Source organism: Saccopteryx leptura, chromosome 4 (assembly GCF_036850995.1).
Source record: "Saccopteryx leptura isolate mSacLep1 chromosome 4, mSacLep1_pri_phased_curated, whole genome shotgun sequence".
NCBI lineage: Eukaryota > Metazoa > Chordata > Mammalia > Chiroptera > Emballonuridae > Saccopteryx > Saccopteryx leptura.
The window spans coordinates 215,852,764-215,880,285 of record NC_089506.1 but is presented as its reverse complement, the minus strand read 5'-3'; the positions used below and the strand labels follow the sequence as shown (position 1 = coordinate 215,880,285).

Below are 27,522 nucleotides of genomic sequence, written 5' to 3'. Positions count from 1 at the left end.
AGAGCGCGGCTGTGGTAAAGCCGGGTAAACACTGGCTGTGAGACCCGTTCTGCTCTTCATTCCCCCGGCTGCCCCCAGGCCAGCTCTGGGCCTTTACTTACACCCTGTCTTCTGAAAGCCTGAAACAATAACGCTGTCACTCTTCCTTTGCATTTTCTGTGCTAACTCCAATTCCCAGGCCCGCTGTGCTGCCAAATTACCTGAGATAAACAAGTCAGGCTAAGATCCTCTTGTCCTTTCCAAACCTGAACAACAGCTGGCAGCTGGCAATGGTTCTTTATGACCGGCACACTGATAATCTGTGCGTTTGCTTGGTTGAGAACTGCTTGGCCATGCATTCTCTGGCTGGCCTCGTAGGTGGGGGCCTGGGGGCCTGGGGGCGACGCTGTGCAGTGGAAAGAGGGTGGGCTGTGGGGTCAGCTTGTCTGGTTCAGCCCCTCGTGACCTGTTTGGGAATCCTAACTGTCCTCATCCCATTACAGTCCACTGTTTTGGTTAAGAATGTTCATGTGAAACACTTAGAATAGCGCCCTGTGCGTAGTAGGCACTTAGCACTCAGTAGTTCCGTCCCCCAGAAACAGCTGGCTCTCTGGATCTCAGCAAGTCCCGCTGCAGCCTGGCACCCACACCTGTCCACCCCTCTCCCTTGACCCTCGGAGAGCCCCCGTATCTGCTGCACTAGCCACCTGTAGTCCCTTGCTTCCGCTATGGCTGGACTGATCCCACAGAAACCATCTAAAAATAAGCCTGCATCGCCTGTCTGCTTGGTGCTGCAGTGTCTCCCTCTCTCCCTCCTTCAGTGCGCTCACACCCCAGCGGCCCTGCCGCTCCCCCTCCCAGATCCTCCTGCTCCTTGGACACAGGATTCCTTCCTGCCCGAGGCCTCCGCCCTCAGCCTCTGGGTCTTCGCATCAATCAGATCTCAGCCGGAAGGGACTGACCACAGAGTGGCCTGCTGCCCCGTCCTCCCTACCTTAATCTTCTCTGCACAGCTCTGATCTGATCTGTTTCTTGGTGATATATCTGTGGTCTGTCTCCTCCACTACGTTTCAGCGTTGTGAAATCGGGAGGCCAGCGTCTGGCTTGTTTGTCACTGAACGTCCCACACCTGGAACAGTGTCCAGAATGGAGCAGACATCAGGCCTTTCTGGAATCGATAACTGAGTGAATGACCGACTTTCTGAAGGGACAAGGTCGGAATGGACAGGAGGCACGCCGACTTCAGGGACTCCTAGAAAGACTTCACCTTCTCCCACTGCTCCTTTCGGGATGGTGACGTGAAATACGACAAAGTGAGGTTAATACTCCATTGGAGATCATTGAAAAACATTGATTTTTTTTTTTTTATGTGAAATTAAGTAAATGCCACACTCCTGTCATCTAATCAGTGCTCTATGTGACAACGTGCTTCTAGGCATAAATGGACTCTGGTCTACTTCTGTGTCTACCATACAAGGTCCCAAACCCATTCCCAGCCCTCCACAGAATGCAAATGAGGACATTGCATTTGTGAAAACACAGGGTGTGGCCAAAGCGGGCTTACAGTTTTGAGTACACAAAACACAGTTTATTCTTGTATCATCGTTCATTAACTATTGTATTATTTTCCACACAAACAACTGTAAACCTACTTCTGCCCCACTACGTACGGGTGTATGTGTGTATCCAAATTCAAGTGTCTTCTGAGTATTTGTATTCCGCACCCCGCACACACACAAAAAATGATCTGCCAAGCGTCGGAAAACAAAAGAAATGGTGCGTGAGATTCCCCTGGAGTCCAGAGGGAAGAGGTGTGTGTTTTCTCGTGAGAGCTATTTTTTTCCTGAGAGCCCAGCAAGTGCCAGGCACCATTTTAGGTTCTTGAGAGGGATGGATTTACTTGATTCTTAGCCCTGTGGGAAGGTCCTACTATTCATCTGTGTTTTATAATTTAGAAGTCTAGCCTCTGAGAGATGAAGTGACTAACTCCCCGGAAGCCAGACGGGGTAAGAGGAGTCCTCAGAATCCAAACGCCCGCAGTTTCATTCAACCAGCTCTGTGTGTCCCGCTGCTCTCCAGAATGTGGCCCCGAGGGACAGTGAGCACAGAGAGAGACGGAGAATAAATGAATCCGATCCTCTGTCCTGGTTAGTCATGGTTCTAGTCGGCAGCTCACAGTGAAATCTCCATCTCGACGGAAGCAAGTTGCAGAGCTTCCCGAGGAGTGGGCTCATTAGGAGGAAGGCCCTGGGGGTGGGGGAGCCCACCGGACTGAATGACCCTGGGCCTCCCCTCCCGCTCCTGGGCCACCCTCAGGGGCACGTCATTCCCCATGGCTGGGCCTCGGTATCCGACCAACAACAGCGACCAGATTAGATCTACAGGCTGAGCCCAGCCCACAGACATTTGTCTGGTCTCCATAACGTTAAAGCAATTTTTATTTTTCGGCCAACATTTAAATCTTGGGAGAGTTCACATTTAAAAATCCTGAGTTCTAGAATCTGTTAAAAAAAAAAATTAAAAGATCTGGCAACACAAGGCCTACATTCCTGCCTGGCAACAGTTGTCAGGAGCGGAGGACAAGGACCTGCCAGGTGGCACCGTGCCCTCTGGCTCCACCCCACAGGTTGTCACCCTGCCACTCAGGTCAAGTCCAAGTTGCCATTTACCAGCAGGTCTGAGAGGGTTTTCTTCCCCTAAAATGTAGGTGAAAGTGACGGCTCGTGTCCACGTTTCCAGCAAAGCGGGTACCGACACCCACACTGACATCATCCTCCCGCAGCTAACACGGACACGTGCTCCGCCCCCGCGTGCCCAACCTTCCCGCCGATTCCAACAACCCCGGGAGCTGAACATAGTTATCATCTCTGTTTCATAGATGACAGAGAGCTGAAGAAAGACACATTTCGAGAAATGAGTAGAGGACACATTTCTTTACAAAAATGAAGACTATTCCCAGGTATGCAAAGTGCACTTAGGTGTTGAAAGAATGCGGCAAAAGGCTGCACGATGAAGTCAAGCCCAGTTGCCGCCGTCATTTCTATGACCTGCCCGTTCCCTGCTGGCCTCTCAACTGTGACCCCTGCATGTGTCCCCAAGGTTCTGAAATAAATACATCCGTCACCAAAATGGGATCCTGGACTAGATGTCAAGTCCCTTCCAGCTCCAACCTTCTGTGATCTCAGGTGGGTTCATAAATGTACCTAATTAGCGTGGGACTCCTTAGAGAGGACACACACACACACACACCCCGAAATGCACGGTCACTTACACTTCAGAGAAGTGTGGTGGTGCCCGCGGGGCACCAGACATCTGTGCTTCTCCAGCTTCCTGCTAGGTGTTACATTCACCCAGAACTTTGCTGTCCTCAGAGGACATGTCAGTCAGGGGCTGTCTCAAGAGAATCCACCAGCTCAGGATGGTCAAGGTAGCATTGAGTTGCGAAGTGAGAGGGACAGGGACTTCCCTGCGACAGGAAGTAGGGGCAGAACAGGACTGTAACTGACTAGAGCAGGGGTCTCAAACTCGCGGCCCGAACAATTTTGTGCGGCCTGCAGACTAATCCACGAAGTTCAAAATATTTTGGATAAAATTAAGTAAGCCTAGGGGCCTACTTGTATTTTTCATTTCTCTAGCATCCTAGATAGATATTAGCTTAGTTAACAGCAGTTGTGATGCGAACTACAGTTTCTGGTCGTTTTGTGACACTGAGTAAACTGCATGTACGATTGTGCTTGTTGTACTGATTTTTTTGTTGTTGTTGTTTTCAACTGCAGTGAGAAAAGTGTTGCGTAACAGTTGCCTTTTGTAGACCTAGTGCGGCCCGCCGAACGGCTGTGATCTTGCTCTGCAGCCCACATGCTGAGTTGAGTTTGAGACTCTTGGACTAGAGGGAGAAGAGAACACAGAGGCTGTGGGATGCAGGAGAGGCAGCTAGGGCAGGGCGTGTTGAGGACCAGACTGCACTGCTCCAAAGGTCACTGCCTGAGGGAGCCGTACTTGTCCACCAACGCAGCTCCAGGTGTCTGGAACTTTGGCCGGGAGGCTTGGCTGCAAGGGCCTCTTCTCTGTCTGCTTTATGGACTCCTGGCAACAATTCACTCAGGGACAAATTGGTTTGTCTCCTTCCTGGTTACAGGGTCGACCCAGCAAGCACTCACTGACATCTCCCTGGGCCGCTCACTGGGCCAAGTGTTGGGCATACAAAAGATCAAGAATGGGTCTCTGCCATCAGTGAAGAAGAAAGGCATGGAGCCCACCACCCGCGATAGCACGACACCTGAGCAGCTAGGCGTCCCTGCCACGTGGGAGGAGTTAGTGCTGTCTGTGATCTACAGCGGGATCACTGTAATCTACAGCGTGGAGGTGACTCGAAAGAAGGGCACAGGTGGCAGGGAACACAGCACGGGCAAGGCAGGGAGGTGGGAAAGAGAATGGTGCGCTCAGGAGATGGCCATCTTTCCAAGGTGCCTTGGGCGGGGGTTAAAATTTCAGATGCAGGCAGGGTCAGGCCAATATTCTCAATGCAAAAAGCGAACGCATATTGACTGGCCCCACAAGTCAGAAGAGATCACACGGTCATTACATGTCAACTTTCAAGGAAATGCCCAGTGCTGAGAACCAGGACTGTGACAGAAGACAGGCCCAGTGGAGCCAAAGCACCCTTTCATCCGGAGACTGAAAAGTCCAGGTTTTTATGGGAAAATCTTCATTTTTAAATATGGGGAAACACAGCTATGGACCCAGTTCAGCCCAGTACAAAAACTCTGGGCTTGATAGTGGGTGGGTCACTATTTAAAGAATGAAGCTGGAGACCAGCAGACCAACCAAGGGACAGGGGCAAGGGAGAGAAACAATCCCCAGGAAAATCATCCAATTAAATGTGCTATGTCTGGCCCTAGCCGGTTGGCTCAGCGGTAGAGCGTCGGCCTGGCGTGCGGGGGACCCGGGTTCGATTCCCAGCCAGGGCACACAGGAGAAGCGCCCATTTGCTTTTCCACCCCCACCCCCCTCCTTCCTCTCTGTCTCTCTCTTCCCCTCCTGCAGCCAAGGCTCCATTGGAGCAAAGATGGCCCGGGCGCTGGGGATGGCTCCTTGGCCTCTGCCCCAGGCGCTGGAGTGGCTCTGGTCGCGCAGAGCGACGCCCCAGAGGGGCAGAGCATTGCCCCCTGGTGGGCAGAGCATCGCCCCTGGTGGGCGTGCCGGGTGGATCCCGGTCGGGCGCATGCGGGAGTCTGTCTGACTGTCTCTCCCCGTTTCCAGCTTCAGAAAAATAAATAAATAAATAAATAAATAAATAAAAATAAATAAATAAATGTGCTATGTCCACAGGGCAACTGTTAAGACTACAGGGTCAGGCTTTCCAAAACCCATGGGACATCAGTAGTCAGCCTGGTGGCCTTAAAGACAACTTATACTTTCTTATTCTTACATAAAGTGCTCTGTAAACAATTCCAAGCTCCTCCTTCTAACTAACCAATCATATTGCTCCTTGCATCCCTTTCCTATTTGGAAATAACAGTGTAGCTAGGGTCAGATCCTAAGTCCTCTTTAAACTGTGTTTACACTTCTACCAGCCCAAAGGGCAGGCCTCGCCTGCAGACTCACTCCCCAGATGTGAGAACCTAGCCACACACTGGCAGGGACAGGACTGAGACAGCTCTTTGATGATGAATGCTTGAGTTTAGACTTTATCCAGCTGAGTCCTGGGTCTGCTTACTAGCTGTGTGGTGTAAAATGGGTACAATTACAGTGAGTATCGTACCACATCAAGAATCAGATTGGATCCTCTATCGCAGGAGTCAGCACTTTTCCTGCGAGGGGCCAGACAGCAAATATTTTTGGCTTTGTGGGCTGTATGATCTTTACTAATCAATTCTGTTACTAAAGCTTGAAAACAGCCATAGACTGTTTATGTGCATTTGTAGGCAAATGGGCAAAGCTGTGTTTCAATAAAACTTTATTTACAAAAAGCAGGCAGCGGGCCAGAGTGCCTTGGGACGGGCTAAGCCCTTTACAAATGTCATCTTCTAGGAACTTCCATATTACATTGTAATTATCTGTTTATGTCTGGCTCTCTCATCAGACTATGAAGTTCTTAAGGGCAGAGAACACTGTATATCCCCTAATTGTCCAGGTTAATACTGGGGCAGGATTGTGACTTCAAATGCTGTGGGGCCCAGGCAGCTACCAGATGCAGCGAGGGAAGCCAGTCCGGTGGGTGCTGGGGTGAACTGGAAAGTGGCCCTCCTTCCCCACTCCACTCCCCCTGGGAGGAAACTGTGCCCGCTTGGAATTCTAATTTGGTGTTAACAGACTATGAATATTTTAAAGAAAATACCATAACCAGATATTTATGAGAAGTCTCCCAATTTTTCAATGTTAAGAACTAATTCAAAGTTTTAAAGAACAAACATGATGGGGTAAGCATGCCTGGGGGCTATTTTGGCCAGAGACTCCCCATTTGTAACTGCTGGCATAAAGAATTCATTTTCAAATTTGCTACATTTCTACTTTTTTTTTTTGTATTTTTCTGAAGCTGGAAACGGGGAGAGACAGTCAGACAGGATCCACCCGGCACGCCCACCAGGGGGCGACGCTCTGCCCACCAGGGGGCGATGCTCTGCCCCTTCGGGGCGTTGCTCTGTCACGACCAGAGCCACTCCAGCACCTGGGGCAGAGGCCAAGGAGCCATCCCCAGCGTCAGGGCCATCTTTGCTCCAATGGAGCCTCGGCTGCAGGAGAGGAAGAGACAGACAGAGAGGAAGGAGGGGGGGGGGGTGGAGAAGCAGATGGGCGCTTCTCCTGTGTGCCCTGGCTGGGAATCGAACCCAGGACCTCTGCACGCCAGGCCGACGCTCTACCACTGAGCCAAACGGCCAGGGACATTTCTACTTCTTGAGGATAAAAGAATTTTAACTTATAAAAATAAGAAATTAACTCCACTGAAAAGTCTGAGACGAGTACAGTGAACTCCCGTTTCCCCTTGGCCTGGCTTCCACCTTACTCGTCTCGAAATCTCTGGATTCCGGTGCAGGGAAGGTTGTGAAATATTGTGGAGTCACTGAATGAATGCCCTTGAGGAAAATAAGCAAAATGTTGTGTGCCGAGTCCGTAAGCTAAAATGGAGGAAAGAATGCCAAAGATATCAAGAGAAAAGAACGGAGTCCGATTCAGGGATGGGAGCCAGCGCAGGAAAAGGAGAATGGACGGAGACAACATGGACCACACATTCATTTGCCTGCTGAATGCTTGCTTTCTTTTATTTTGTTGTTATTTTTTTTCTTTTTTGCTTGGCTTATTTTAAGTAGTAAGAGAAACGGACAGATCACCACTCGTCCCGGTAAAAACAATAGAAGAACAGGCCTGACCTGTGGTGGCGCAGTGGATAAAGCATCGACCTGGAAATGCTGAAGTCGCCAGTTTGAAACCCTGGGCTTGCCTGGTCAAGGCACATATGAGAGTTGATGCTTCCAGCTCTTCCCCACCTTCTCTCTCTGTCTCTCTCTCCTCTCTCCCTCTCTGTCTCTCTCTCTCTCCCTTTCTCTCTCTTCTCTAAAATGAATTTAAAAAAAATAGAAGAACAGAAAAGACCGGCCACGCTGACTCCACACCTTCTACAAAACCAGACTGAGTCAACCCTTGCCCATTTTGCAGTTTGGGATTATTTAGACAAGCTAGGCTGAAGTTCATCTTAGCATTATTAATTCTTTGAGAGAGTTTGCTAAGCAAATGAACAGTGTAAACAGGGAAATGTCACATATTTGCTCTGGGGGGCGCAAAAGCAAGTGAGCAGCTTTAAAACCCTTTCTAATTATACTGATGTGCTGAACTTTTGTCTAATTATTATGTTCCTTGAAAACTGAGTAGAAAAAATAATTTTTTTTCTAAGCCAGCTCATATTTTGAAAGCACTGGAGGAAATCTGACTTTTACAGAAAGGTGACCATTTTCACGGGCAGAAGACTCACACACTGCCAAGTCACCTTGATGGAAACAAACAAACAAACAAAAGTTAAACATTGGTTATTTTTTAAACAAAGAATGAGCTAATTACAAAGATTATTTTTTGCTGGAGGACTTCCTAAGATTTCCTCCTCCCTCTTCTGTGGGCAGCGTGGAGGAAGCGCCCAGTGGCAGAGTGACAGTGTTAGCTACCCAGTCAGAGCCCGTTTTCCACGCCACACCGGTGGTCCATACATTCATGCACAGTCTCATTGAATCCACACGACAGATTCACCAATTGGTTACCAAACAAAACAAGGTAAGCGCCATCATCATCTCCATCTTACTGACAGCAAAAACAAGGCTTAGAGACACCTGGGTACTCAAATGAGATTCAGACCCAGGGCGGCCAGAAGCACCCCACCCCCACCCCCACCCCCACCCCCAGAACCACCAGCATTACCTCACATTGCATCACAGAGCCCAAAGCTAAAACCAACAAGCCAGGAAAAATGTTGTTAAAAAGCGATGCGATCTCCCCTCCCTGGACACTGTCTGGGGCAGGGGAAGAAGGTATTTTCGAGACAAAGCACAGGCACCACAAATAAAAGTCATGAAGTTGCATAAAAATTAAAAAAAAAAAAAAAAAAAGGCAATGCGATCTGGACATGCAAAATAAACCCAACTACAATCCATCCAGTCTAGGGATATTTGGTAGACATTTAAGCTTGTGATTTTCGGAAGTAAACACCTTTCTAAAAAAGCCTGGCTTGGCTTACCTAGTTGGCTAGAACCACAATTCATCAAGGCGCGTATTGCTTTATCCAACAGGTATGTGCCTATAAAACGGCACATAAGACAAAGTTTTAAAAACTGAAATAGAAAAAAGGGCTCCTTTGAATGTTTAATCTCAGGGCAAATACTTTCTTAAAGACAACAAAGGTCTCCCTTTTGTAACCAATCTAAAAATGATCAGGTTCTTCAATTGGGCCAGGACAATGTTCTAGAACAGCTGAGACGCGATCAATTAGACGTGACTCAGCGGTAGAGCGTTGGCCTAGCGTGCGGAGGACCTGGGTTCGATTCCCGGCCAGGGCACACAGGAGAAGCGCCCATTTGCTTCTCCACCCCTCTGCCGCGCCTTCCTCTCTGTCTCTCTCTTCTTCTCCCGCAGCCAAGGCTCCATTGGAGCAAAGATGGCCAGGGCGCTGGGGATGGCTCCTTGGCCTCTGCCTCAGGCGCTAGAGTGGCTCTGGTCGCAACATGGCGACGCCCAGGATGGGCAGAGCGCCGCCCCCTGGTGGGCGTGCCGGGTGGATCCCGGTTGGGCGCATGCGGGAGTCTGTCTGACTGTCTTTCCCTGTTTCCAGCTTCAGAAAAATGCAAAAAAAAAAAAAAAAAAAAAAAAAAAAAAAAAAAATATATATATATATATATATATATATATATATATATATATATATATATAAATAAAATTAGACGTGACTGAGCAGACTTCTTGAAAATAGTCGACAGCCATGTTTCTCAAAGTGTGTTCCACTGATCCTGCGAGGAAAAGAGGTTCCCAAAGACAAACCTGATTTTGTCACAATCCTAAAACATCTTCGCTGTGTTAGTCATTGGTACTGAAGATGCAAAAGCAACAGTAGGTAAAACTGCCTGTCGCCTGAGTATCTACAGGCAGTGGCACTAAACGGTACTGAGTCAGTATTTTCTTTACTGCCATGAATTCACAAAAGAAACAAACAAAACATTTTCACTTAAGATTTTCCTGATGAAACAGTAAAAATTCATTTTGTTAGATCTCAACCCATAAATACATGTTTTTGATCACTCTGTGTGGAAAAAATGGGAAGTATACATAAAGCACTTCTGCTACAAACCCAAGTACAATGGTTGATCCCAGAAAAAAACTCAAATTGCCAGCTGAACTACCCATATACTGTATATTGTATAAAATGTCACTTTTAGATCAAAGATGGTGGCAGAGTGGGTAGAAGCTACACTCAGAGCTCCTGCAAGGACCAAACTGGAATTACAACTATATTATATGGGAGTAAGCGTCGTAAACTTGAAACGCCATTATGTTGAGACTGTCGTATCCCGAGGGCCCCTTTACTGTGTTCATGGTAAGGAAGAATTAATATCATTAAAATGTTCATACTACCCAAAGCAATCTATATATTCAACACAACTCCTATCAAGATACCAATGGTGTATTTGACAGAACTAGAACAAATACTTCAAAAACTTATATGGAACCACAAAAGACCATAAATAGTCACAGCAATCTTGAGGAAAAAAACAAAAAGTTGGAAGAATCATGCTACCTGATATCAAACTATACTATGAGGACGTAACAATCAAAACAGCTTGGTACTGGATTAAAAACAGAGATCAACAAAACAGAATAGAAAACCCAGAAATAAACCCATGCCTTTATGGTCAATTATTATTTAACAAAGGAGGCAAAAACATACAATAGGGTAAAAGTCTATTCAGTAAATGGCGTTGGGAAGATTGGACAGATAAAAATATGCAAAAAAATGAAACTAGATTACCTTCTTATACCATACACAAGTATAAACTCAAAATAGATTTTGGCTCAGCGGTAGAGCGTCGGCCTAGCGTGCGGAGGACCCGGGTTCGATTCCCGGCCAGGGCACACAGGAGAAGTGCCCATTTGCTTCTCCACCCCTCCGCCGCGCTTTCCTCTCTGTCTCTCTCTTCCCCTCCCGCAGCCAAGGCTCCATTGGAGCAAAGATGGCCCGGGCGCTGGGGATGGCTCTGTGGCCTCTGCCTCAGGCGCTAGAGTGGCTCTGGTCGCAACATGGCGACGCCCAGGATGGGCAGAGCATCGCCCCCTGGTGGGCAGAGCGATGCCCCTGGTGGGCGTGCCGGGTGGATCCGGTCGGGCGCATGCGGGAGTCTGTCTGACTGTCTCTCCCTGTTTCCAGCTTCAGAAAAATGAAAAGAAAAAAAAAAAAAAATAAATTAAATGTTAGACTCAAAACCATAAGAATCCTAGAAGAAAATATAGGCAGTAAAATCTTGGACATTTCTCGTGGTAATATTTCTTCCGATATATCGCTTCAGGAAAGGGAAACAAAAGAAGAAAAAGAACAAATGGGAAGACATCAAACTAAAAACTTTTTGCACAACAAAGGAAACCATTAACAAAATGAAAAGACAGCCACTGAATGGGAGAATATATGTGCTGATACATCTGATAAGGGGTTATAAAACTTAACACCAAAGAAACAAACAATCCAAAAATGGACAAAGGTCCTGAATAGATATTTCTCCAAAGAGGACATACAGATGGCCAATAGACATATGAAAAGATGCTCAGTGTCACTAATTATCAGATAAATGCAAATTAAAGCCACAGTGAGATATGACCTCACACCTGTCAGAATGGTTATCATCAATAAATCAACAAACAACAAGTGTTGGCAAGGATGTGGAGAAAAGGGAACATTCATGCACTGTTGGTGGGAATGCAGATTGGTGTAGCCACTGTGGAAAGCAGTATGAAGCTACCTCAATTTTTTAAAAATAGAGCTGCCTTATGACCCAGTTATTCCACTTCTGGGAATTTATCTGAAAGAAATCTGACACAGAACTTTGAAAAAACATATGCACCCGTATGTTCACTGCAGCATTATTTACAATAGCCATCTAGAAATAGCCCATCAATAGATAAGTGAATAAAAAAGCTGTGGTACATTTACACAATGGAATACTACTTGACCACAAAAATAACAAAACCTTACCCCTTGCAACAGTGTGGATGGACCTGGAGAGCATTATGCCAAGTGAAATAAGACAGTCAGAGAAAGACAAATATGGTTTGACCTGTGGTGGCGCAGTGGATAAAGCATCGACCTGGAAATGCTGAGGTCACCGGTTCGAAACCCTGGGCTTGCCTGGTCAAGGCACATATGGGAGTTGATGCTTCCAGCTCCTCCCCCCTTCTCTCTCTCTGTGTTTCTCTCTCTCCCTCTCTAAAAATGTATAAATAAAATTTAAAAAAAAGAAAGACAAATACCATATGATTTCTGTCATATGTGGATCTAATGAGCAAAATGAAGTAAGTAAAATAGAGACAGACTCAGAGCTCGAAAGCAGGCTGCCAGCTGCCGAAGAGTGGGAGTTGGGGTAACAGAGGCGGGAGGGGAAGAGGGATTGAGAACAAACAGAGAGAATGAAGGAACTCGTTGGCAGTGCTAAGGTGAGGGGGTGAGGGAGGGGGGATTCGGTATAGGGGATAAACGGTGATGGAAGGAGACTGGGCCTGGGTGAGGAACACACAGCCCACTATAGCTTATGTGTTGTTGAAATGTGCACTCCAAATCCATGTAATTTTGTTACCCTGTGTCACCCAATAAATCCAATGAAAAAGAAGAAATATGAATGTCATTTTTACTTGAAGGAACAAACTATAGTTATTCAGACTTGGGTGGTTTGGCAGATACTTTTTCAATTATGAAAGTAACACTTTCCCTTCAAGAGAACAACTGACAGTATTTGTTGCCAATTGTAAAATTCAAGCTTTCAAGTGAAAATAAGTAGAAAACTTGTTTCCACTACCTTGAGTTCAACAGCTTCCCAAAACACTCTAACTCTTTTTTTAAAAATGAGACAGGCGGTAATATTAATGTATGTGATTTTTTAAATATATGTATATATATCGTGTAATAATATGCCATTTGATACTGTGTAATGAAATTTCCAAAGTCAAAATTTAGAAGATTTGAATAACTCAGTGAAGTGACATTTTCCAAATGACCAATGCCTAACTTATAAAATCATACATGGGTAAAATATCCAACAGATGGACGTTAATTTAACAGAGGACAAACATTCACCAATATGGTTTCAGATGCCACACTGTGAGTAGTCTTTTTTTTTTTTGTATTTTTCTGAAGTTGGAAGCAGGGAGGCAGTCAGACAGGCTCCCGCATGCGCCCGCCCGGGATCCACCCGGCACGCCCACCAGGGGGCGATGCTCTGCCCATCTGGGGCATCGCTCTGTTGCAACCAGAGCCATTCTAGTGCCTGAGGCAGAGGACACAGAGCCAGCCTCAGCGCCCGGGCCAACTTTGCTCCAATGGAGCCTCGGCTGCGGCTGCGGGAGGGGAAGAGAGAGACAGAGAGGAAGGAGAGGGGGAGGGGTGGAGAAGCAGATGGACACTTCTGTGTGCCCTGGCCGGGAATCGAACCCGGGACTCCCGTACGCCAGGCTGACACTCTACCACTGAGCCAACCGGCCAGGGTCTGTGAGTAGTCTTTGAGCAATTACAATTTGCTAAGTTTTGGTACAGTATCCAAGAAGAATATATACAGTTATCATAAAAGGCAATTAACATATTCCCTGTTACAAATGTAGATCTGTAGCTGATTTTCTCAGACACATCAGCCAAAATAGCAGCACAATAATCTGGTTGCTGAAGCCAAAATGAGAGTCTAGCTATTTTCTATCAAACCAGACATTGAAGAAACTTGAGAAAAATGTGAAGTAATGCCACTATTCCCACTAATTGTGTATGTGGGGGGGAGGGGTGTAGCTGTTTTTAATTAAAAGCATTATGTTCAGAAATAATGGATTGTTGTTTTTAAATGAATTAATAAATAACCGTTTTAAGATTTTTCTCAGCTTTAATTGCCAATGTGGTAAATATCATAGATGTAATATACATAAAGAAAGCTCTTTTGAGGTAAGAGTATAAAGGCACCTGAGACCAAAAGATTTGAAAATTGTTGTTCTATGGCAAGTATTAGGTTGACCTTTCCACAGGGCAATCTGGAAAATGACATTTATAGCACCTCTGAAGTACAAAGGGCAAAGATGTCTTTTAAAAACTTAACAGACTGTTAATTAAAAAAATTTTTTTTCCACATTGCATTTAGTAGATATCACAAAGGAACAAATTCCTCATCAGGGACCCCCAACTGGATTTCAGACTGATCAGCCTTCATGGTATTTTGAGAAGCACCCAAGAAAACAAATGGTTGGAGCTGAGTGAGAAGCTTCCCTTTCAGAAGGACTGATTTTCAGCCACAGCCCAATCCAGCCCACTAGACTTGCCCCTGCGGATATCTGCATTTGTAACCTCTGGAATGAAGGGCCTTTCTAAAGCCCCTTCAAAATCTCAGACTCCAAATTCAGCTCCAGAGAGAGAGTGTCTAGGTTCTTTTCTCACTCTGCCCCTTGCTAGCTGGCTGATTTTGGGACAAGTTATTCAACTTCTCTGAGCTTCAGTTTCCTCGTTTGTAAGATGGATTAATAACACTCCACTCAACGGGCTACTATGAAGCTTCGCGAGGTTTTTCTTGACAGCACTAACAGAGTTCCTGGCACTGAACAGTACTAGTTATTAACATCGAAGCACAGAAGAGAGTATTCCCTAGTCTCGTCCCACCCCCTTACCAAGTCCGATCTCTGGAAGTTTATGCCTGCACTCCCACGATGAAGCTTACCCCCCATACCAACTCCTATATCCCACAGTCCACATCCTAGGACACACAAGCCCCTCCGCAGACATCTACTTCTCCTTTCCCAACCTAAAGCCCTTCACTGAGCCCCCGGCCAGTACTGGGTTCCTACAGGACCACAGCTCGACAGAGACCAAATACTGACCACTCCTCCCAGCCTCTTCTCCCCATTCGGACCACTCTAAGGCTTCCCTTCCCTCAGATCGGAGATCACCCTGGGTCAGGCAGTACTGGTCCAGGGGTTTGTGGCTTAGGATTCTGTCCGGGAAGGTGTGGGGGGAAGCCTCAGACGAGATGGGAGAGTAACTGCCCGACCTCCCGGAGGAGCCCACTAACACTCACCATACATCCCTAGAGGCGGTGGTTCCGGTGCTCAAACCGGAAGCGGCCTCTGCTCTGTTTGCAGTTCCCCTGGTTACTGCGGGATTCCGGACCAATGGCGGTGGAGTTTCACTGACTAAGCCCGCCCCCAAAGAGAGGGACGTCACGTAGATGCTCTGGTACTCCTCCTCCGACGGCTGGGTCCGACCCGCCTCCAAGGTTGCCGATGGTTGTGCGCAGGCGTGCTATGCTGGGGACTTTGGTGGCGTGGTGCGCAGGCGCCCTGAGCGCTACCAACCGGAGTAGCAATGGACGCGCTGGAGTCGTTGTTGGACGAGGTGGCCCTGGAGGGGCTTGATGGCCTGTGTCTGCCCGCGCTATGGTGCCGTCTGGAGACGCGAGTGCCGCCCTTCCCGCTGCTCTTGGAGCCCTACACTCAGGAGTTTCTGTGGAGGGCCCTCGCCACGCACCCGGGCATCAGCTTCTATGAGGAGCCTCGGGAGCGACCCGACCTCCAGCTCCAGGACCGGTCAGCGGCGTGGCCTTGCGGGCGGGCGGGCAGGCGGGCGGGCAGGCTCAGAGACCAGGGTTTGCTGGAGCTGGGCGGGGACCAGGTTCTGAGGGCAGGAGGGCGGGGGAAAGGAGTTGGAGCCGTGGGAGAACCGGGAGTCTAATGGGGGCGCTGTATACAGCTGACTCGGGGTCCGTCGTGCCTGGAAGGCCCAGGCGTCTGATGGAGTTTGGGGTCATGGTCTGATGCGTTTGGGAGTCGTCTGGTGATGGCCCATTATGTCCGTGTATCAGTTTGGGGTGATGGTGAACAGGACTGGAGGGATATTATTCAAGCTTCAAAGAGTATTTCCTCTAAAGTGGAGGGTACGATGGGAGAGGGAAGGTAGTTCAGATCAAGACTAGAGAGGCCCAGGCCGGTAACTCGGTTAGAGTGTCGTCCTGATCGTCCAAGGTGGCGGGCTCCATCCGAGGGCAGTGCACACGCAAGAAGCAATCGATGAGTGCACAACCAAGTGGAACAGCGGGTTCATGCTTCTCTCTCTCTCAATGAAAAAATAATTTAAAAAAAAATCAACCAATGAATGCATAAATAAGTAGAGCAACAAATCGATGTATCTCTCTCTCCTCCCTTCCTTCCTCTCTTTCTAAAATCAATCAATCAATAAAGAGACTGGGGGAAGGAGTGAGATCTGCACAACCACAAGCTTAGCAATTATAATAATAGATAGAACTTATCAAGCGCTTATTATTGGACTGGTACTAATCTAAGATCTTGTTCTGGGGTCTTCAGAAGATGAAACTCACTTCATCCTCACAGTGACTCTATGAGATGTATTTTTCTCATTTTGCAGAAGAGGAAACTGAGTCATAGGTAGTAAGTAATTTATCTAGAGTTATAGAGATTATTAGTAACTATGTGTTGATTTGAACCCAGGCCATCTGTCTTCACAGTCTTTGCTCGTAAGCCATATTGTGAGGGAGAAAAGAGGTTCCCAGAGGTCATACTGTCCAAAACAAGACTTGGATTTAGGTGGTCAGTTGACAGAGTATTCTGAACAGAGAACAGCAAATGTAAAAGCCTGAAGGAAGAGAAATGAAGTAAGTTTGGTTGAATTGTAGACTGCAGGTAGGGAATGAGGAATAGTCGTTGACACACATGTATGCTTATGAGCTGGGATTATTCTAAGATCCTGACATATAGCAAGTTATTTAATTTTTACAACAATCTTAGAAGGTAGGTATTATTATCCCCATTTTCTTGAAGAGAAAATTGAGGCACCAAAGTGGTTAAGTGACTTATTCAAGGTCATCAACTAATGAAGGCTTAAGTCAGAATTTGAATCCAGGAAGTCTGGTTACAGAATATACTCTCTCTTTAACTAAATTGGACTGGAGAGGTCCTCACTGGTCTTTTCATCCACTTAAAGAGTTTCTCCTTTATCAAAAGGACAGTTGGAAGCCTCTGATGGGAGGGTTAGATTAAGGGCAAAGAGTGAAGCGGAGATATTTGTAATAATCCAGTCACGAACGGCCAGTTACGGTTTAGCTTACCTTAGTGGAGGTGAGAAGGAAGAGATGAGGCGGATGGAGTCAAGACAGGAAGCAGAAGAAGCAAGAGGCTCTGAAGACTGAGTGGATGTGGAGTACAGTATAAGGAGAAATGGGAATCAAGGGTGGTGCCCTCTGGGTCCCGGTGTTTGAGCACCTGAGTGAATACTGCACACCGATGCCCTCCGCTGTGGGAGGAGCACAGAGGAGCGGCCCAGTGGTTGAGTTGGGGGGATGTGGGAAAGGTGCTCTGACACACATTGTGTTTGAGGTTCCTTTGGGTTACGCACGTGGAGATTCTGCTTATTTAGTAAACGTCTGGTTTCACTGGAGTGAAAGCAGGTCGGAGGGAGAGACTAAGCTAGATAGGTGGAGTCATCCCATATGGCCGGTAATTAAAGCTGTCCGCTAGTCTCGTTCACGAGAGAGAGCAGAGTGGGATTAGAAGCCTTAACTAAGACACGGCCCCGAGGTGCACCTACAAGTCATGGTGCACTTTTGACCAGTCATAGGAAAGCAACAAAAGACGATAGAAATGTGAAATCTGCACCAAATAAAAGGAAAACCCTCCCAGTTTCTGTAGGATGATGTGGCAGCATGTGCGCATGCGCAGATGATGACATAACACCGTGTATACAGCGGAGCAGCCCACAGCCATATCAGTCGAGATGTGAGCGGTACAGAGGAAAGTTCAGTGTGTTCGCTAAATTCGAATCCGTGACCAAAGTGCAACATGAATATCGGCGCGTTTATAAGGAAGCACCACCACATAGGAATAACATTACTCGGTGGGATAAGCAGTTGAAGGAAACCGGCAGTTTGGTGGAGAAACCCGTTCTGGTAGGCCATCAGTCAGTGACGAGTCTGTAGAGGCTATACGGGATAGCTACCTGAGGAGCCCTAAAAAATCTGTGCATGAGCCCACATTGAACTGCACTGAATAGGTATGAAACTGGGAGAGTTTTCCTTTTATTTGGTGCAGATTTCACATTTCTATTGTCTTTTGTTGCTTTCCTGTGACTGGTCAAAAGTGCACCATGACTTTACGGACACCCTGTACATTTAAAGGGTGGATGGAGGACTAGGAACCTTCAGAAGACTGAAAAGATATGGGTAGAGAGAGAGAGGGCCGCAGCCGGGAGTGGTGTCCTGGAAGCTGGGGAAGATGTGATTTGAGAAGGAGGAGGTAAATAGTGCAGAGGTCACAGAGGACAAGGCAGAAAGGGTTGAGAAGTATGTATGAGATGTAGCTTCAACTAGTGCAGCTTGTGAGCAAGATTTCTAAGGAGAACTTGACAAACTTGGCTAACTGGATAAAAAAAGAAACCCAACCTGACCTGCAGTGGTGCAGTGGATAAAGCGTTGACCTGGAACGCTGAGGTCACTTGTTTGAAACCCTGGCTTGCCCGGTCAAGGCACAAATGGGATTTGATGCTTTCTGCTCCTCCCCCCTTCTCTCTCTCTCTCTCCTCTCTTCTCTTCTCTTCTCTTCTCTTCTCTTCTCTTCTCTCTAAAATGAATAAATAAAATGTTTAAAACAGAAAAAAAGAAGAAGAAAACCTAAGTCAAACATATGTCTGTTGGTAAAAGGCAGCTGGGCTACTGTGGTGCCGGTGCCGATGCCGGTGCCGGGGAGGGCAGGAGGAACTTGCGGGAGGTGGGGGGAGGCAGTCGTAACTTCGGTTTTGATTTCATCGAGTTTAAGGTGTGTAGTAACAATTGAAAACAAGATGTTCGGAGGGTGGGAGGGAACAATAAGTACTGAGAATTCAATGGTGAAAATTGTTAACATGCAAGTAATAATTGAAACCATAAAGACAGATGGAGGTACTAGAGGGATAACTAAAAATAAGTGGAAAGATGACATCTTTAAAGGAGGGACACGTTGAATCATTAAGTCCACACCTGGTGGTTTGGAAACTAGGCACCAGATTGGGAGGGAAACGAAAAGGCCATGACTTGGGACAGTATGGTGACTCCGGCTCCAGCATTCGGCTTTGGAGTAGACTTGGTGGCTCCTGGAAAGGTCTCTTTTCTGGGGCGGAGTACACTGCTTGTCAAGATGATCTGCATTTGCAAGGCAGGAGACTGAATCATCTCACTGCCTCTCTGATCTCTCTGACAGAGGTTCTTAGAACATGCCGAGTGTTACTGTTTCTGCAGCCGACCTGTGGCTTGATGTTTGTGCTTTCCTCCTTAGGTATGAAGAAATCGATTTGGAAACTGGAATTTTGGAGTCCAAAAGAGACCCGGTGCCTTTGGAGGATGTCTACCCCATTCATATGATCTTAGAGAATAAGGACGGCATCCAGGGCTCATGCCGGTACTTTAAGGAGAGGAAAAACATTACCAATGACATCAGAACTAAGTCTTTACAGCCCCATTGTACAATGGTGGAAGCCTTTGGAAGGTAACTGATTTTCACTCTTAGATATTCATGGGATTTGGCCCTGGCTGGCTGCCCAGTAGATAGAGTGTCGGCCCAGCGTATGGACATCCTAGGTTCGATTCCTGCTCAGGGCACGCAGGAGAAGTGACCATCTGCTTCTCCCCTCCGTCCTTCTCTCCCTCTCCCCCTCCCAAAGCCAGTGGCTTGATTGATTTGGGCATGGCCCAGAGCACTGGAGATAGCTTGGTTGGTCTGAGCCTGGCAGCCTCAGGTGCTAAAAATAGCTCGGTACTCAAGCATCGGCCCCAGATGGTGGATCTCAGTCCAGGTGCATGTGGGAGTGTGCCTCACTATCTCCCCTCTTCTCATCTAAAAAAAAGAAAGAAAGGAAAAAATTCATGGCACTCTTCCTGCTTTGAAGTCAAAGGTGTAGTCGGAGTACCATGATTGGTCTGCAGTCTCAGTGTCTGTCGGAAGGCTCATACCCACACTGAACCAGTCCTCCACCTTCTTCACTCTGCTCCTGTTGGTCTGACTTTGCCCAGCCCGGCCGGCACTCCTCATGCTTGTACTCTTTCCTGCCTCCGCTGCTTAGCTTCTCTTGCTCCTCTGTTTTTAGTGTCTACTTATCTGCAGGTGCTGTCTTCTCAGCATGTTAATGGGACTTGTCCCTCTTACAGCAGGACCTTCTCTTGACCTCAGATCCCCTGTAACCTCAGCGGTCTCTCTCTGAGGCCACAGCCATGTTTTCTCAATACACACTTCTCTGCTTCTCCCTCTTCACCACCCTGCCCCTCCTCTGCCCGTTGTGGTCCTGATTTCTGCCTCTATCCTCACCAAATCTTGCCCTCCAAGATCCCTGTTAACAGGCTGAGGACAGTGTTAGACCCGTCATCTCCGTGACCCCTCTCCACCACTGGGGACTTTTAAAGGTTCTTCTCCTGTTGCTTCCTAATCTGTTTTGTGTTCCTATTCTCCTAGCTGACCCTCACCAGCTCCTTTAGAGTCCCAACCTCCTTTTAACCCTGAAATGTAGGCTGCTCCCAGCAGCTCTTTCTGGTCCCCTGACCTCCTTCCAGGTGCCACACGTAATGTTTCAGTGTCCTGTCCCCTACCCAGTGTGCCCAGAAGTTAGAGCCACTCACAGCTCTGTACCCCAAACCTGCCTTCTCTCCCTTTTCTTTCCTCTTTGGTCTCTTTATTCCGGCCGGGGTGACCCCATGCTCCTGGATGTAAGGCGCAAACACGGGACTCTTTGTGGACCCTTCTCTCCGTGACGTCGACGTTCAGTGGGCCACCAAGTCCTGTGGCGTCCACCTTCTAACTTTCCTCAACCCCCCTCTGGCCTCAGATGAATGCAGAAGTCTGCTGACTGTCTCCCTTCTTGCTTTCTCTCCTCTTTTTAACCCGCTGTGCTGCACGGATGATGTTTTTAAGATGGAATAGGGATGTATAGCGCCCTGGCCCTCGGGCAGAGGCTCCACACTGGCCCAGTCTGCCCACAGACACGCCTTATTTATCCGGCATGGTGTTTTGTTTGTTTTCAGTTTAATTTCATTGCTAATATTGAATATTCTGAATTTCTAGCCTCTCTTGAAGTATCACAAGGTTCAGCCGCACTGGGACTGAATTTTCACTTGGCAGTGTAGGTCAGAGCCTGAGCCATGTCCCTCCCAGCTCCCCGGGCCCAGCGGCCGCCTGTCCTGCTGACTGTGGCCCGGTGTGCTCCTGAGGACCCAGCTGCCTGACCTCAGTCCCCTCAGCTTGCCCCATTTTCACGGTGCTTCAGCCTGAACACGCGGGCTTCCTCTGTCTTGTCTCGGGGCGATGGCATTGCTGTTCCTTTCGCCTGTCTCATCGCCACTCCGTCTGCTCTCGGCCTTCAGCGCCGCGTCTCAGAAAGTGCCCCCGGTGCCCAGGCACCATCGCTTTGCCCCTTTCAGTACCAAACATGTAAGTTTTTTATGGTCCTCTTTCTTCACCAGGCTGTAGACACTTGAGAGCAGAACTGTGTCCACCTTGTTCCTAGGAGGCTGTATCTCCAGGACCGGGAATATGCCCAGCACAAAGTTCCCTCCTAAAAGTGCGTGTTGACTGATTGATTGCCTGTTGCGTTTGAGGTTGTGACCCCCGACCTGTGCCGTCGAGTCTAAACTCCCAGCCTGGCAGTGAGAGGCTGTCGGGGAATGGGCTCCCACCGACCACTCGAGCACTCCTCCCCCTGCTCTCGAGCCTGCCACTGCACCGCACTCCCCAGCCTGGCAGTGAGAGGCCGTCTGGGAATGGGCTCCCGCTGACCGCTCGAGCGCTCCTCCCCCTGCTCTCGAGCCTGCCACTGCACTGCACCTAGACCTCCGACTGTGCGCACCACGTGCCCCCGAGCAAGCAAGCTCCTCTGTGGCTCTGGACCTTGCAGACTCACCTCCTTGCCCTGCACCCACCCCGCCCACTGCTAACTCAGGAATCGCCTCCTTGGAGAGTTTCCCTAATTACTATGCACACGCCCTCGTCACACTGGGGCCCACATACATGTCATTTAATAGCCTTGACCACCAGAGCTGCTCTTGGTCAGAGCAGTTATCACATTAATCACCGAGTCATTGTCTTGACTTGATCTCTCAGTAGACTGGGAGCTTCTTGAATGGAGATACCATTTTTATTTATCTTGGTATCTCTAGTTCTTAGCATAGTGCTTAATTGGTATTTGATAACCCATGTGATGACCACAGTCTGCAAATTGAGCTAAGCAGGAGTCATTGCATCAGCTAATTACAATTGGTAGATTTGGTAATACAGGGCAGTAAACTAATTTGAGTATATTTTTAAGACAGAAAATTCGTTCCCCAGTTTTCAAACTTTCTCTTCCAAACTGGTTTCCTCCGATTGAACTTACCGAGCCTGCTCTGAGATGAGAGAGCACAGGTTCTAAGTTTGTGACGCGCACACTCTCACGTGTTCCCAACCACCTCTGTTTGGAGCCGGACCACACAGATCTCCACAGCTCTGCAGAATACTAATTATAGGTGACAAACAACGTGAAAGATGCTACCTTTAAGCCAGAATGAAGGCAGCCTCTTTTTCTTTGTGCCTGGTTGCTGGTAGAAGCGAAGGCACCTGAGTCGGGGAGGAAGGAGGACAAGCAGACCGGGTGACGGGACTGAGGGCGGGCCCCGTGGGCGGGCTCAGTCAGCAGCAGGCTGTGAGGAGTGGGTGGGGGCTCGAGCCCGTGGGCCCTGCCTGTGGACCTGGGTCAGTCATCCTGCAGAAGGAGCCCCTCCGAGTGGGCTGTCTAGATGCCAAGGAGTCAGTGAGTGAGTGAGTGTGTTCTCTGCCTGCACACCTGCGTGGGACCTCTGCGGCCGGGCTTGGACCCCTAAGTGCGCGCGAGTGGAGTGGCCAGTCTGCCCCAGACGGTGCTGTTGCAGAGCCTGTTGGACCCAGCAGAGAAATCGGTATCCTCAGCTGGGGTACCTCAGGGCCTTGGTAGGGAGTGTTTTGGGCCTCTTTTACAGGCACATTTTACTCACCGAGTTAGTGGGAGAAACTAATGATTTGTCCAAGGTCTGGTCTTAAGCAGATTACGTATGGGTCCACTGGTTATGCAGTTCAGTGTTTTTGACTTACTTGCTTTATCTGTCTAGTTCAGCAGGCTAGTTCATTCGCTTAACAAATAGTCACAGAGCTCCTACTGTGCACCAAAGTCATTCTCCACTCTGAGGATGCTGGTAGACAAACAACAATGTGCCCCCTCCTACAGAACTTCTGTTTGGAGAGGGGGAGACAGACAGGACCGTCTAAATATAAACATATGTCTCCATTTCCAAGAGTGCTGGGTGCTGTGAAGAATACGGAAGTAATGATCAGAGGTGGGGAATAGACTCTGGCTACCGAGTTTGGGAAGGCCTGAGGAGTTGAGATCTGAGCAGTGACCTAAATCAGTGGTCCCCAACCCCTGGGCTGTGGACCAGTACCGGTCCGTGGGCCGTTTGGTACCAGTCCGCAGAGAAAAAATAAATAACTTACATTATTTCCGTTTTATTTATATTTAAGTCTGAACGATGCTTTCGTTTTAAAAAATGACTAGTTTCCCTCTGTTACATCTGTCTAAGACTCACTCTTGACGCTTGTCTCGTAAGTTCGACAATTATATTTAAAAATACCACAATTTTTACGCCGGTTGCATAATTTTATTTTGTGCATTTATCTGTCCCACCCTAAAGGTTGGTCCGTGAAAATATTTTCTGACATTAAACCAGTCTGTGGCCCAAAAAGGTTGGGGACCACTGACCTAAATGATAAGAAGGAATCAGTCACGTTAGTTGCTTGAAGACCCTGGGGGCCTGATCAGATCAAGTGGTGGTGCAGTAGATAGAGCATTGGACTGGGATGCGGAGGACCCAGGTTCGAAACCCCAAGGTCACTAGCTTGAGTGCGGGCTTATCTGGTTTGAGCAAGGCTCACCAGCTTGAGCCCAAGGTCGCTGGCTTGAGCAAGGGATCACTCAGTCTGCTGTAGACCCACGGTCAAGGCATATATGAGAAAGCAATCAGTGAACAATTAAGGAGCCCCAATGAAGAATTAATGCTTCTCATCTCTCTCCCTTCCTGTCTGTCCTTATCTGTCCCTCTCTCTGTCACACACACACACACACACACACAGAGACCCTGGGGAAGAGCAGCCTGGAAGAGGAACCAGCTGTGTCAGAACCAGCAGGGAAGGTGTGGAGGACATTCCAGACCCTGGTGGAGAGTTGGGGTTCTGCTCTGAGCGCCTCGCCAGGCCAGGGAGGGCTTTACACAAGGCAGTGACAACATTGGCTCTGCTCACCCTGAACATTATGCAACAGTACACAGACCAGCATTGGCGTACTTGGGGGATTAATTGTAAACCTCTAAGATGAAGCAGAAAATGATGATTCTCCATGGTTATGCTTTTTTATATTTCAATTTTTTAAAAATCAAAATGTTATTTTTTCATGTGGTTGCTTCTGATTTGCAGGTGGGGGAAGAAGCTGATCATCGTTGCCTCCCAGGACCTGCGGTACAGGGCCTTGATAGGCTTGGAGGGCGACCCTGACCTGAAACTCCCCGACTTCTCCTACTGCATTCTGGAGCGACTGGGCCGGTCCCGGTGGCAGGGGGAGCTCCAGCGGGACCTCCACAGCACCGCGTTCAAGTACGGCCACAGTTTTCAACCAGCGGGCTACAGTTATTTTTAAAACGTGCAATACCTGACGAGTTAGGGGCATTTATTTCTTTTCCCTTAGATTGTCAAAGAAAAAATGACAAACAGCCAGTACAACAGTAGCCGACTGGTGTGAATGAATCAAAATTATACCTTTTATTTTTTTCTCAGATAGGCAAGAAATGTATTTTTGGTGTGCCACAAAATTTTAGTAGTTTATGTGCCATGAGGTGAAAAGGGTTGAAAATCACTGAGTAAAAGGATGGTTTGCCTCTCTGCTTTAAATGATGGGGATCACTGGTCGTTATGCCCTGGGTCTAAGCAGGAGTCTGCTGACGTGTCTTCCCTGTTCCTCTCAGCAGTCGCCAGTCCATGGGGCTGGGAGCACAGTGCTTGCTTTTTGAAGAGACTTAGAGTGGCTGTATGACTTACTGTCCAAATCGGACACTGACAGTGGAAGGTAGAGCTGCCCAGGGGGAGCACCACGGAAGTGGGCATAAATTGGGGCCATCTGGTAAACCAGGATGTATGGTCACCCTAGTGTTGGCCATCACAGGAGTAGAGATCCATGTTTGATGATCTCGTATTTGATCAGTCTCCTGATTGTCTTCTACCCCGGCCACCACTTCCTGCTCTGTCCTGGCTTCTGCTCCCGTCCCCCCACCCTGCCTGCCTGGAGTTCTGGGTCCCGCTCCTGGGCTCGGGCATGGCTGTTCTTTCCAAGGCCATTGTCTCATAATGACTGTTCTCTCAGGATAGGACAGGTGTATCTCTGGTGTCTGTGTCCAGGTGAGAGGCTCTCGACATGGGTGGGCGAAAGCAACCGACAAAGCAAAGTGACAGTCATCCTCTCCTCCAGGGTGGATGCCGGGAAGCTCCACTATCACAGGAAAATTCTGAACAAAAATGGGCTCATCACAATGCAGTCGCACGTGATCCGCTTGCCCAACGGAGCCCAGCAGCACTCCATCCTGCTGCTCCTGAACCGGTTCCACGTGGACAGGTAAGTGTGTGAGACCACAGCACTGCTACTTCCGTATTGCAGCCCTGTGTATTATGTCTTTAAAGAGCAGAGGCCAAACCAAGTCAGCTTCTAAAAAAATATAATCTATTCTGATTATGAAAAATAAGTCATGCTCCTTTAAACAACCTGGAAATTATACAGCAAAGAAGGTAAAAAATGCCTATACCTTCAGAGCCCAGCATTAGGGACTATTCATATTTTGGCAAAGTTTTTGGGGAATGTAAAAATAAAAATAAATCAAATTTGATTTGTTATGGTGACAGAGTTGAGGTTGAATTATCTCAACTTAAAATGGCATGGTTTTGGGACCTGCAACCATCATGATCAGCCTGTAGATGGTAAGGTTCTACTAAGAGATTAGTGTGTTGCTACTTAGCTGTGTGTCATAGGCAGGCAATACATCAAGCTGATAGAACATTCCCTTCTGAGAACCAGGGGCCTGTGGGAGTGAGTCTCTGGCTCTAACCCTCCCTGTTGGGGTGACTGACTACCTGACGTAGGAATGGGGGAAAGAAGTGTCCCTCCACCCTGCAGAGAGATCTCTGCCGTTGTGGGATGGGCAGGGACCGGGGGGTGGGGTGGGGGGGGGTTCAGGTGGTGCAGGGCCTAGGATGAGTGCCTTTGGGTCAGTTGTGAGCCCCAGGGCCTGGCTACCAGTCCTCCGTGGTGGGGGTGGGCGCTGTCCGGGAGAGTTGGGAGGCGGTGAGCAGACCCTTTCCCTGGACCACAGGAACCGACTGATTCTCTGCAAATGACAGAGGCCTGGCCTCTACCCACAGCCGAGCACTCCCTCTGCCCATGGCACTAACTGAGGATTTCAGGAGTGAAATCTCAGGCTGAATTTGTTTCACATCTGTGTTTTAGAAATAATACATGGGGGAGAATTATACTCTGATAATTACATTTTAATTATTTAGTCATACTGTCCACTGGTAAAGTATCTATCACCAAACTCACAACTGGCGTGTAGCCTGTGGCCCACCAAGAGCACAGGGCAGCTGTGGCTAGAAGAGAGCACAGCGGATGATGTCAGAATCTGTAGTTAAATCTATCCCGACGCAGGCAGAGTCACCGCGCCTCCCTGAACAACACTTCGCTCTTCAGTATAGCGGCTGTGACACGGTGCTTGGTACTAGTTCCTATACAGTAAATATCCGTGTCCTCATTTGTTCTTTCCTTCCTCGAGAGGCATCAGAAACGGAGAAGTGGCCCTGGCTGGTTGGCTCAGTGGTAGAGCGTCGGCCTGGCATGCAGAAGTCCCGGGTTCGATTCCCAGCCAGGGCACACAGGAGGGGCGCCCATCTGCTTCTCCACCCCTCCCCCCCTCCTTCCTCTCTGTCTCTCTCTTCCCCTCCTGCAGCCAAGGCTCCATTGGAGCAAAAGATGGCCGGGGCGCTGGGGATGGCTCCTTGGCCTCTGCCCCAGGCGCTGGAGTGGCTCTGGTCGTGACCCGGAGGGGCAGAGCATCGCCCCTGGTGGGCATGCCAGGTGGATCCCCGGTCGGGCGCATGCGGTAGTCTGTTTGACTGTCTCTCCCCGTTTCTAGCTTCAGAAAAATACAAAAAAAAAAAAAATAGAAACGGAGAAGTGTGTGCAGTCCCTGGACCCCACCCAGAAGCCCTCCCTGCCCCTGGGCCTGGAGGCAGGTCAGGCCAAGGCCTCCTTCCCCAGCTGTGCTGGCAACGAGGCTCCTTTCTGCACACACACCCCTCTGGGGTCCCCCAGGCACACACGGGAGGAGCGCTTCTCTTGAATAGTAGCTTCCTTTGGTGGCCTTTAGCGTGGAAGCATTTTTTGTGACATTGACTTCACAATGAAAATGCAGCGTAAGGAGGGACCCATCACTCAGCCCAGGGCTTCAGAGTCAGTGGTGTCCTGATCCAGTGCTGAGAGCCCTGGACTTGCGGGGGCGGCCTCGGTTCACGTCATGGGCCCGGCAGCCTTAGGGCAGCTTCTTCATTCACTGACATTCTTCATGAGATAGCCCGGCCTTCCTCACCAAGTGAGAGATAAGGACTATCAGCCTCAACTTTGAGGTATTACCAAAGTGTGCATTTTAGAGGGTCATTTCATAGAGTCTAGTCTGTACACTGCCCCTGATCAAGTGACCGAACCACTCTCTC

General features: G+C 48.5%; 2 protein-coding genes across 4 annotated transcripts in view; one reads left to right on the top strand and one right to left on the bottom strand.

The window, feature by feature from the left end:
* The window catches only part of KATNIP (katanin interacting protein), a 198,132-nt gene extending 183,322 nt beyond the window's left edge, over positions 1 to 14,810 (bottom strand). For all 3 annotated transcript variants that reach the window (XM_066383111.1, XM_066383112.1, XM_066383113.1), the window contains exon 1: positions 14,763 to 14,810. In XM_066383111.1, coding sequence (XP_066239208.1) covers positions 14,763 to 14,769 — 7 coding nt within the window. In that variant the 5' untranslated portion in view covers positions 14,770 to 14,810. The remainder of the gene's footprint in view (positions 1 to 14,762) is intronic.
* Positions 14,811 to 14,923: 113 nt separating this feature from the next.
* GTF3C1 (general transcription factor IIIC subunit 1) overlaps positions 14,924 to 27,522 on the top strand; it is a 76,468-nt gene continuing 63,869 nt past the window's right edge. Inside the window, exons 1-4 of the mRNA XM_066383110.1 lie at positions 14,924 to 15,270; positions 19,003 to 19,212; positions 24,190 to 24,366; positions 25,235 to 25,378. Of these exons, the coding sequence (XP_066239207.1) occupies positions 15,050 to 15,270; positions 19,003 to 19,212; positions 24,190 to 24,366; positions 25,235 to 25,378 (752 nt within the window). The 5' untranslated portion in view covers positions 14,924 to 15,049. The remainder of the gene's footprint in view (positions 15,271 to 19,002; positions 19,213 to 24,189; positions 24,367 to 25,234; positions 25,379 to 27,522) is intronic.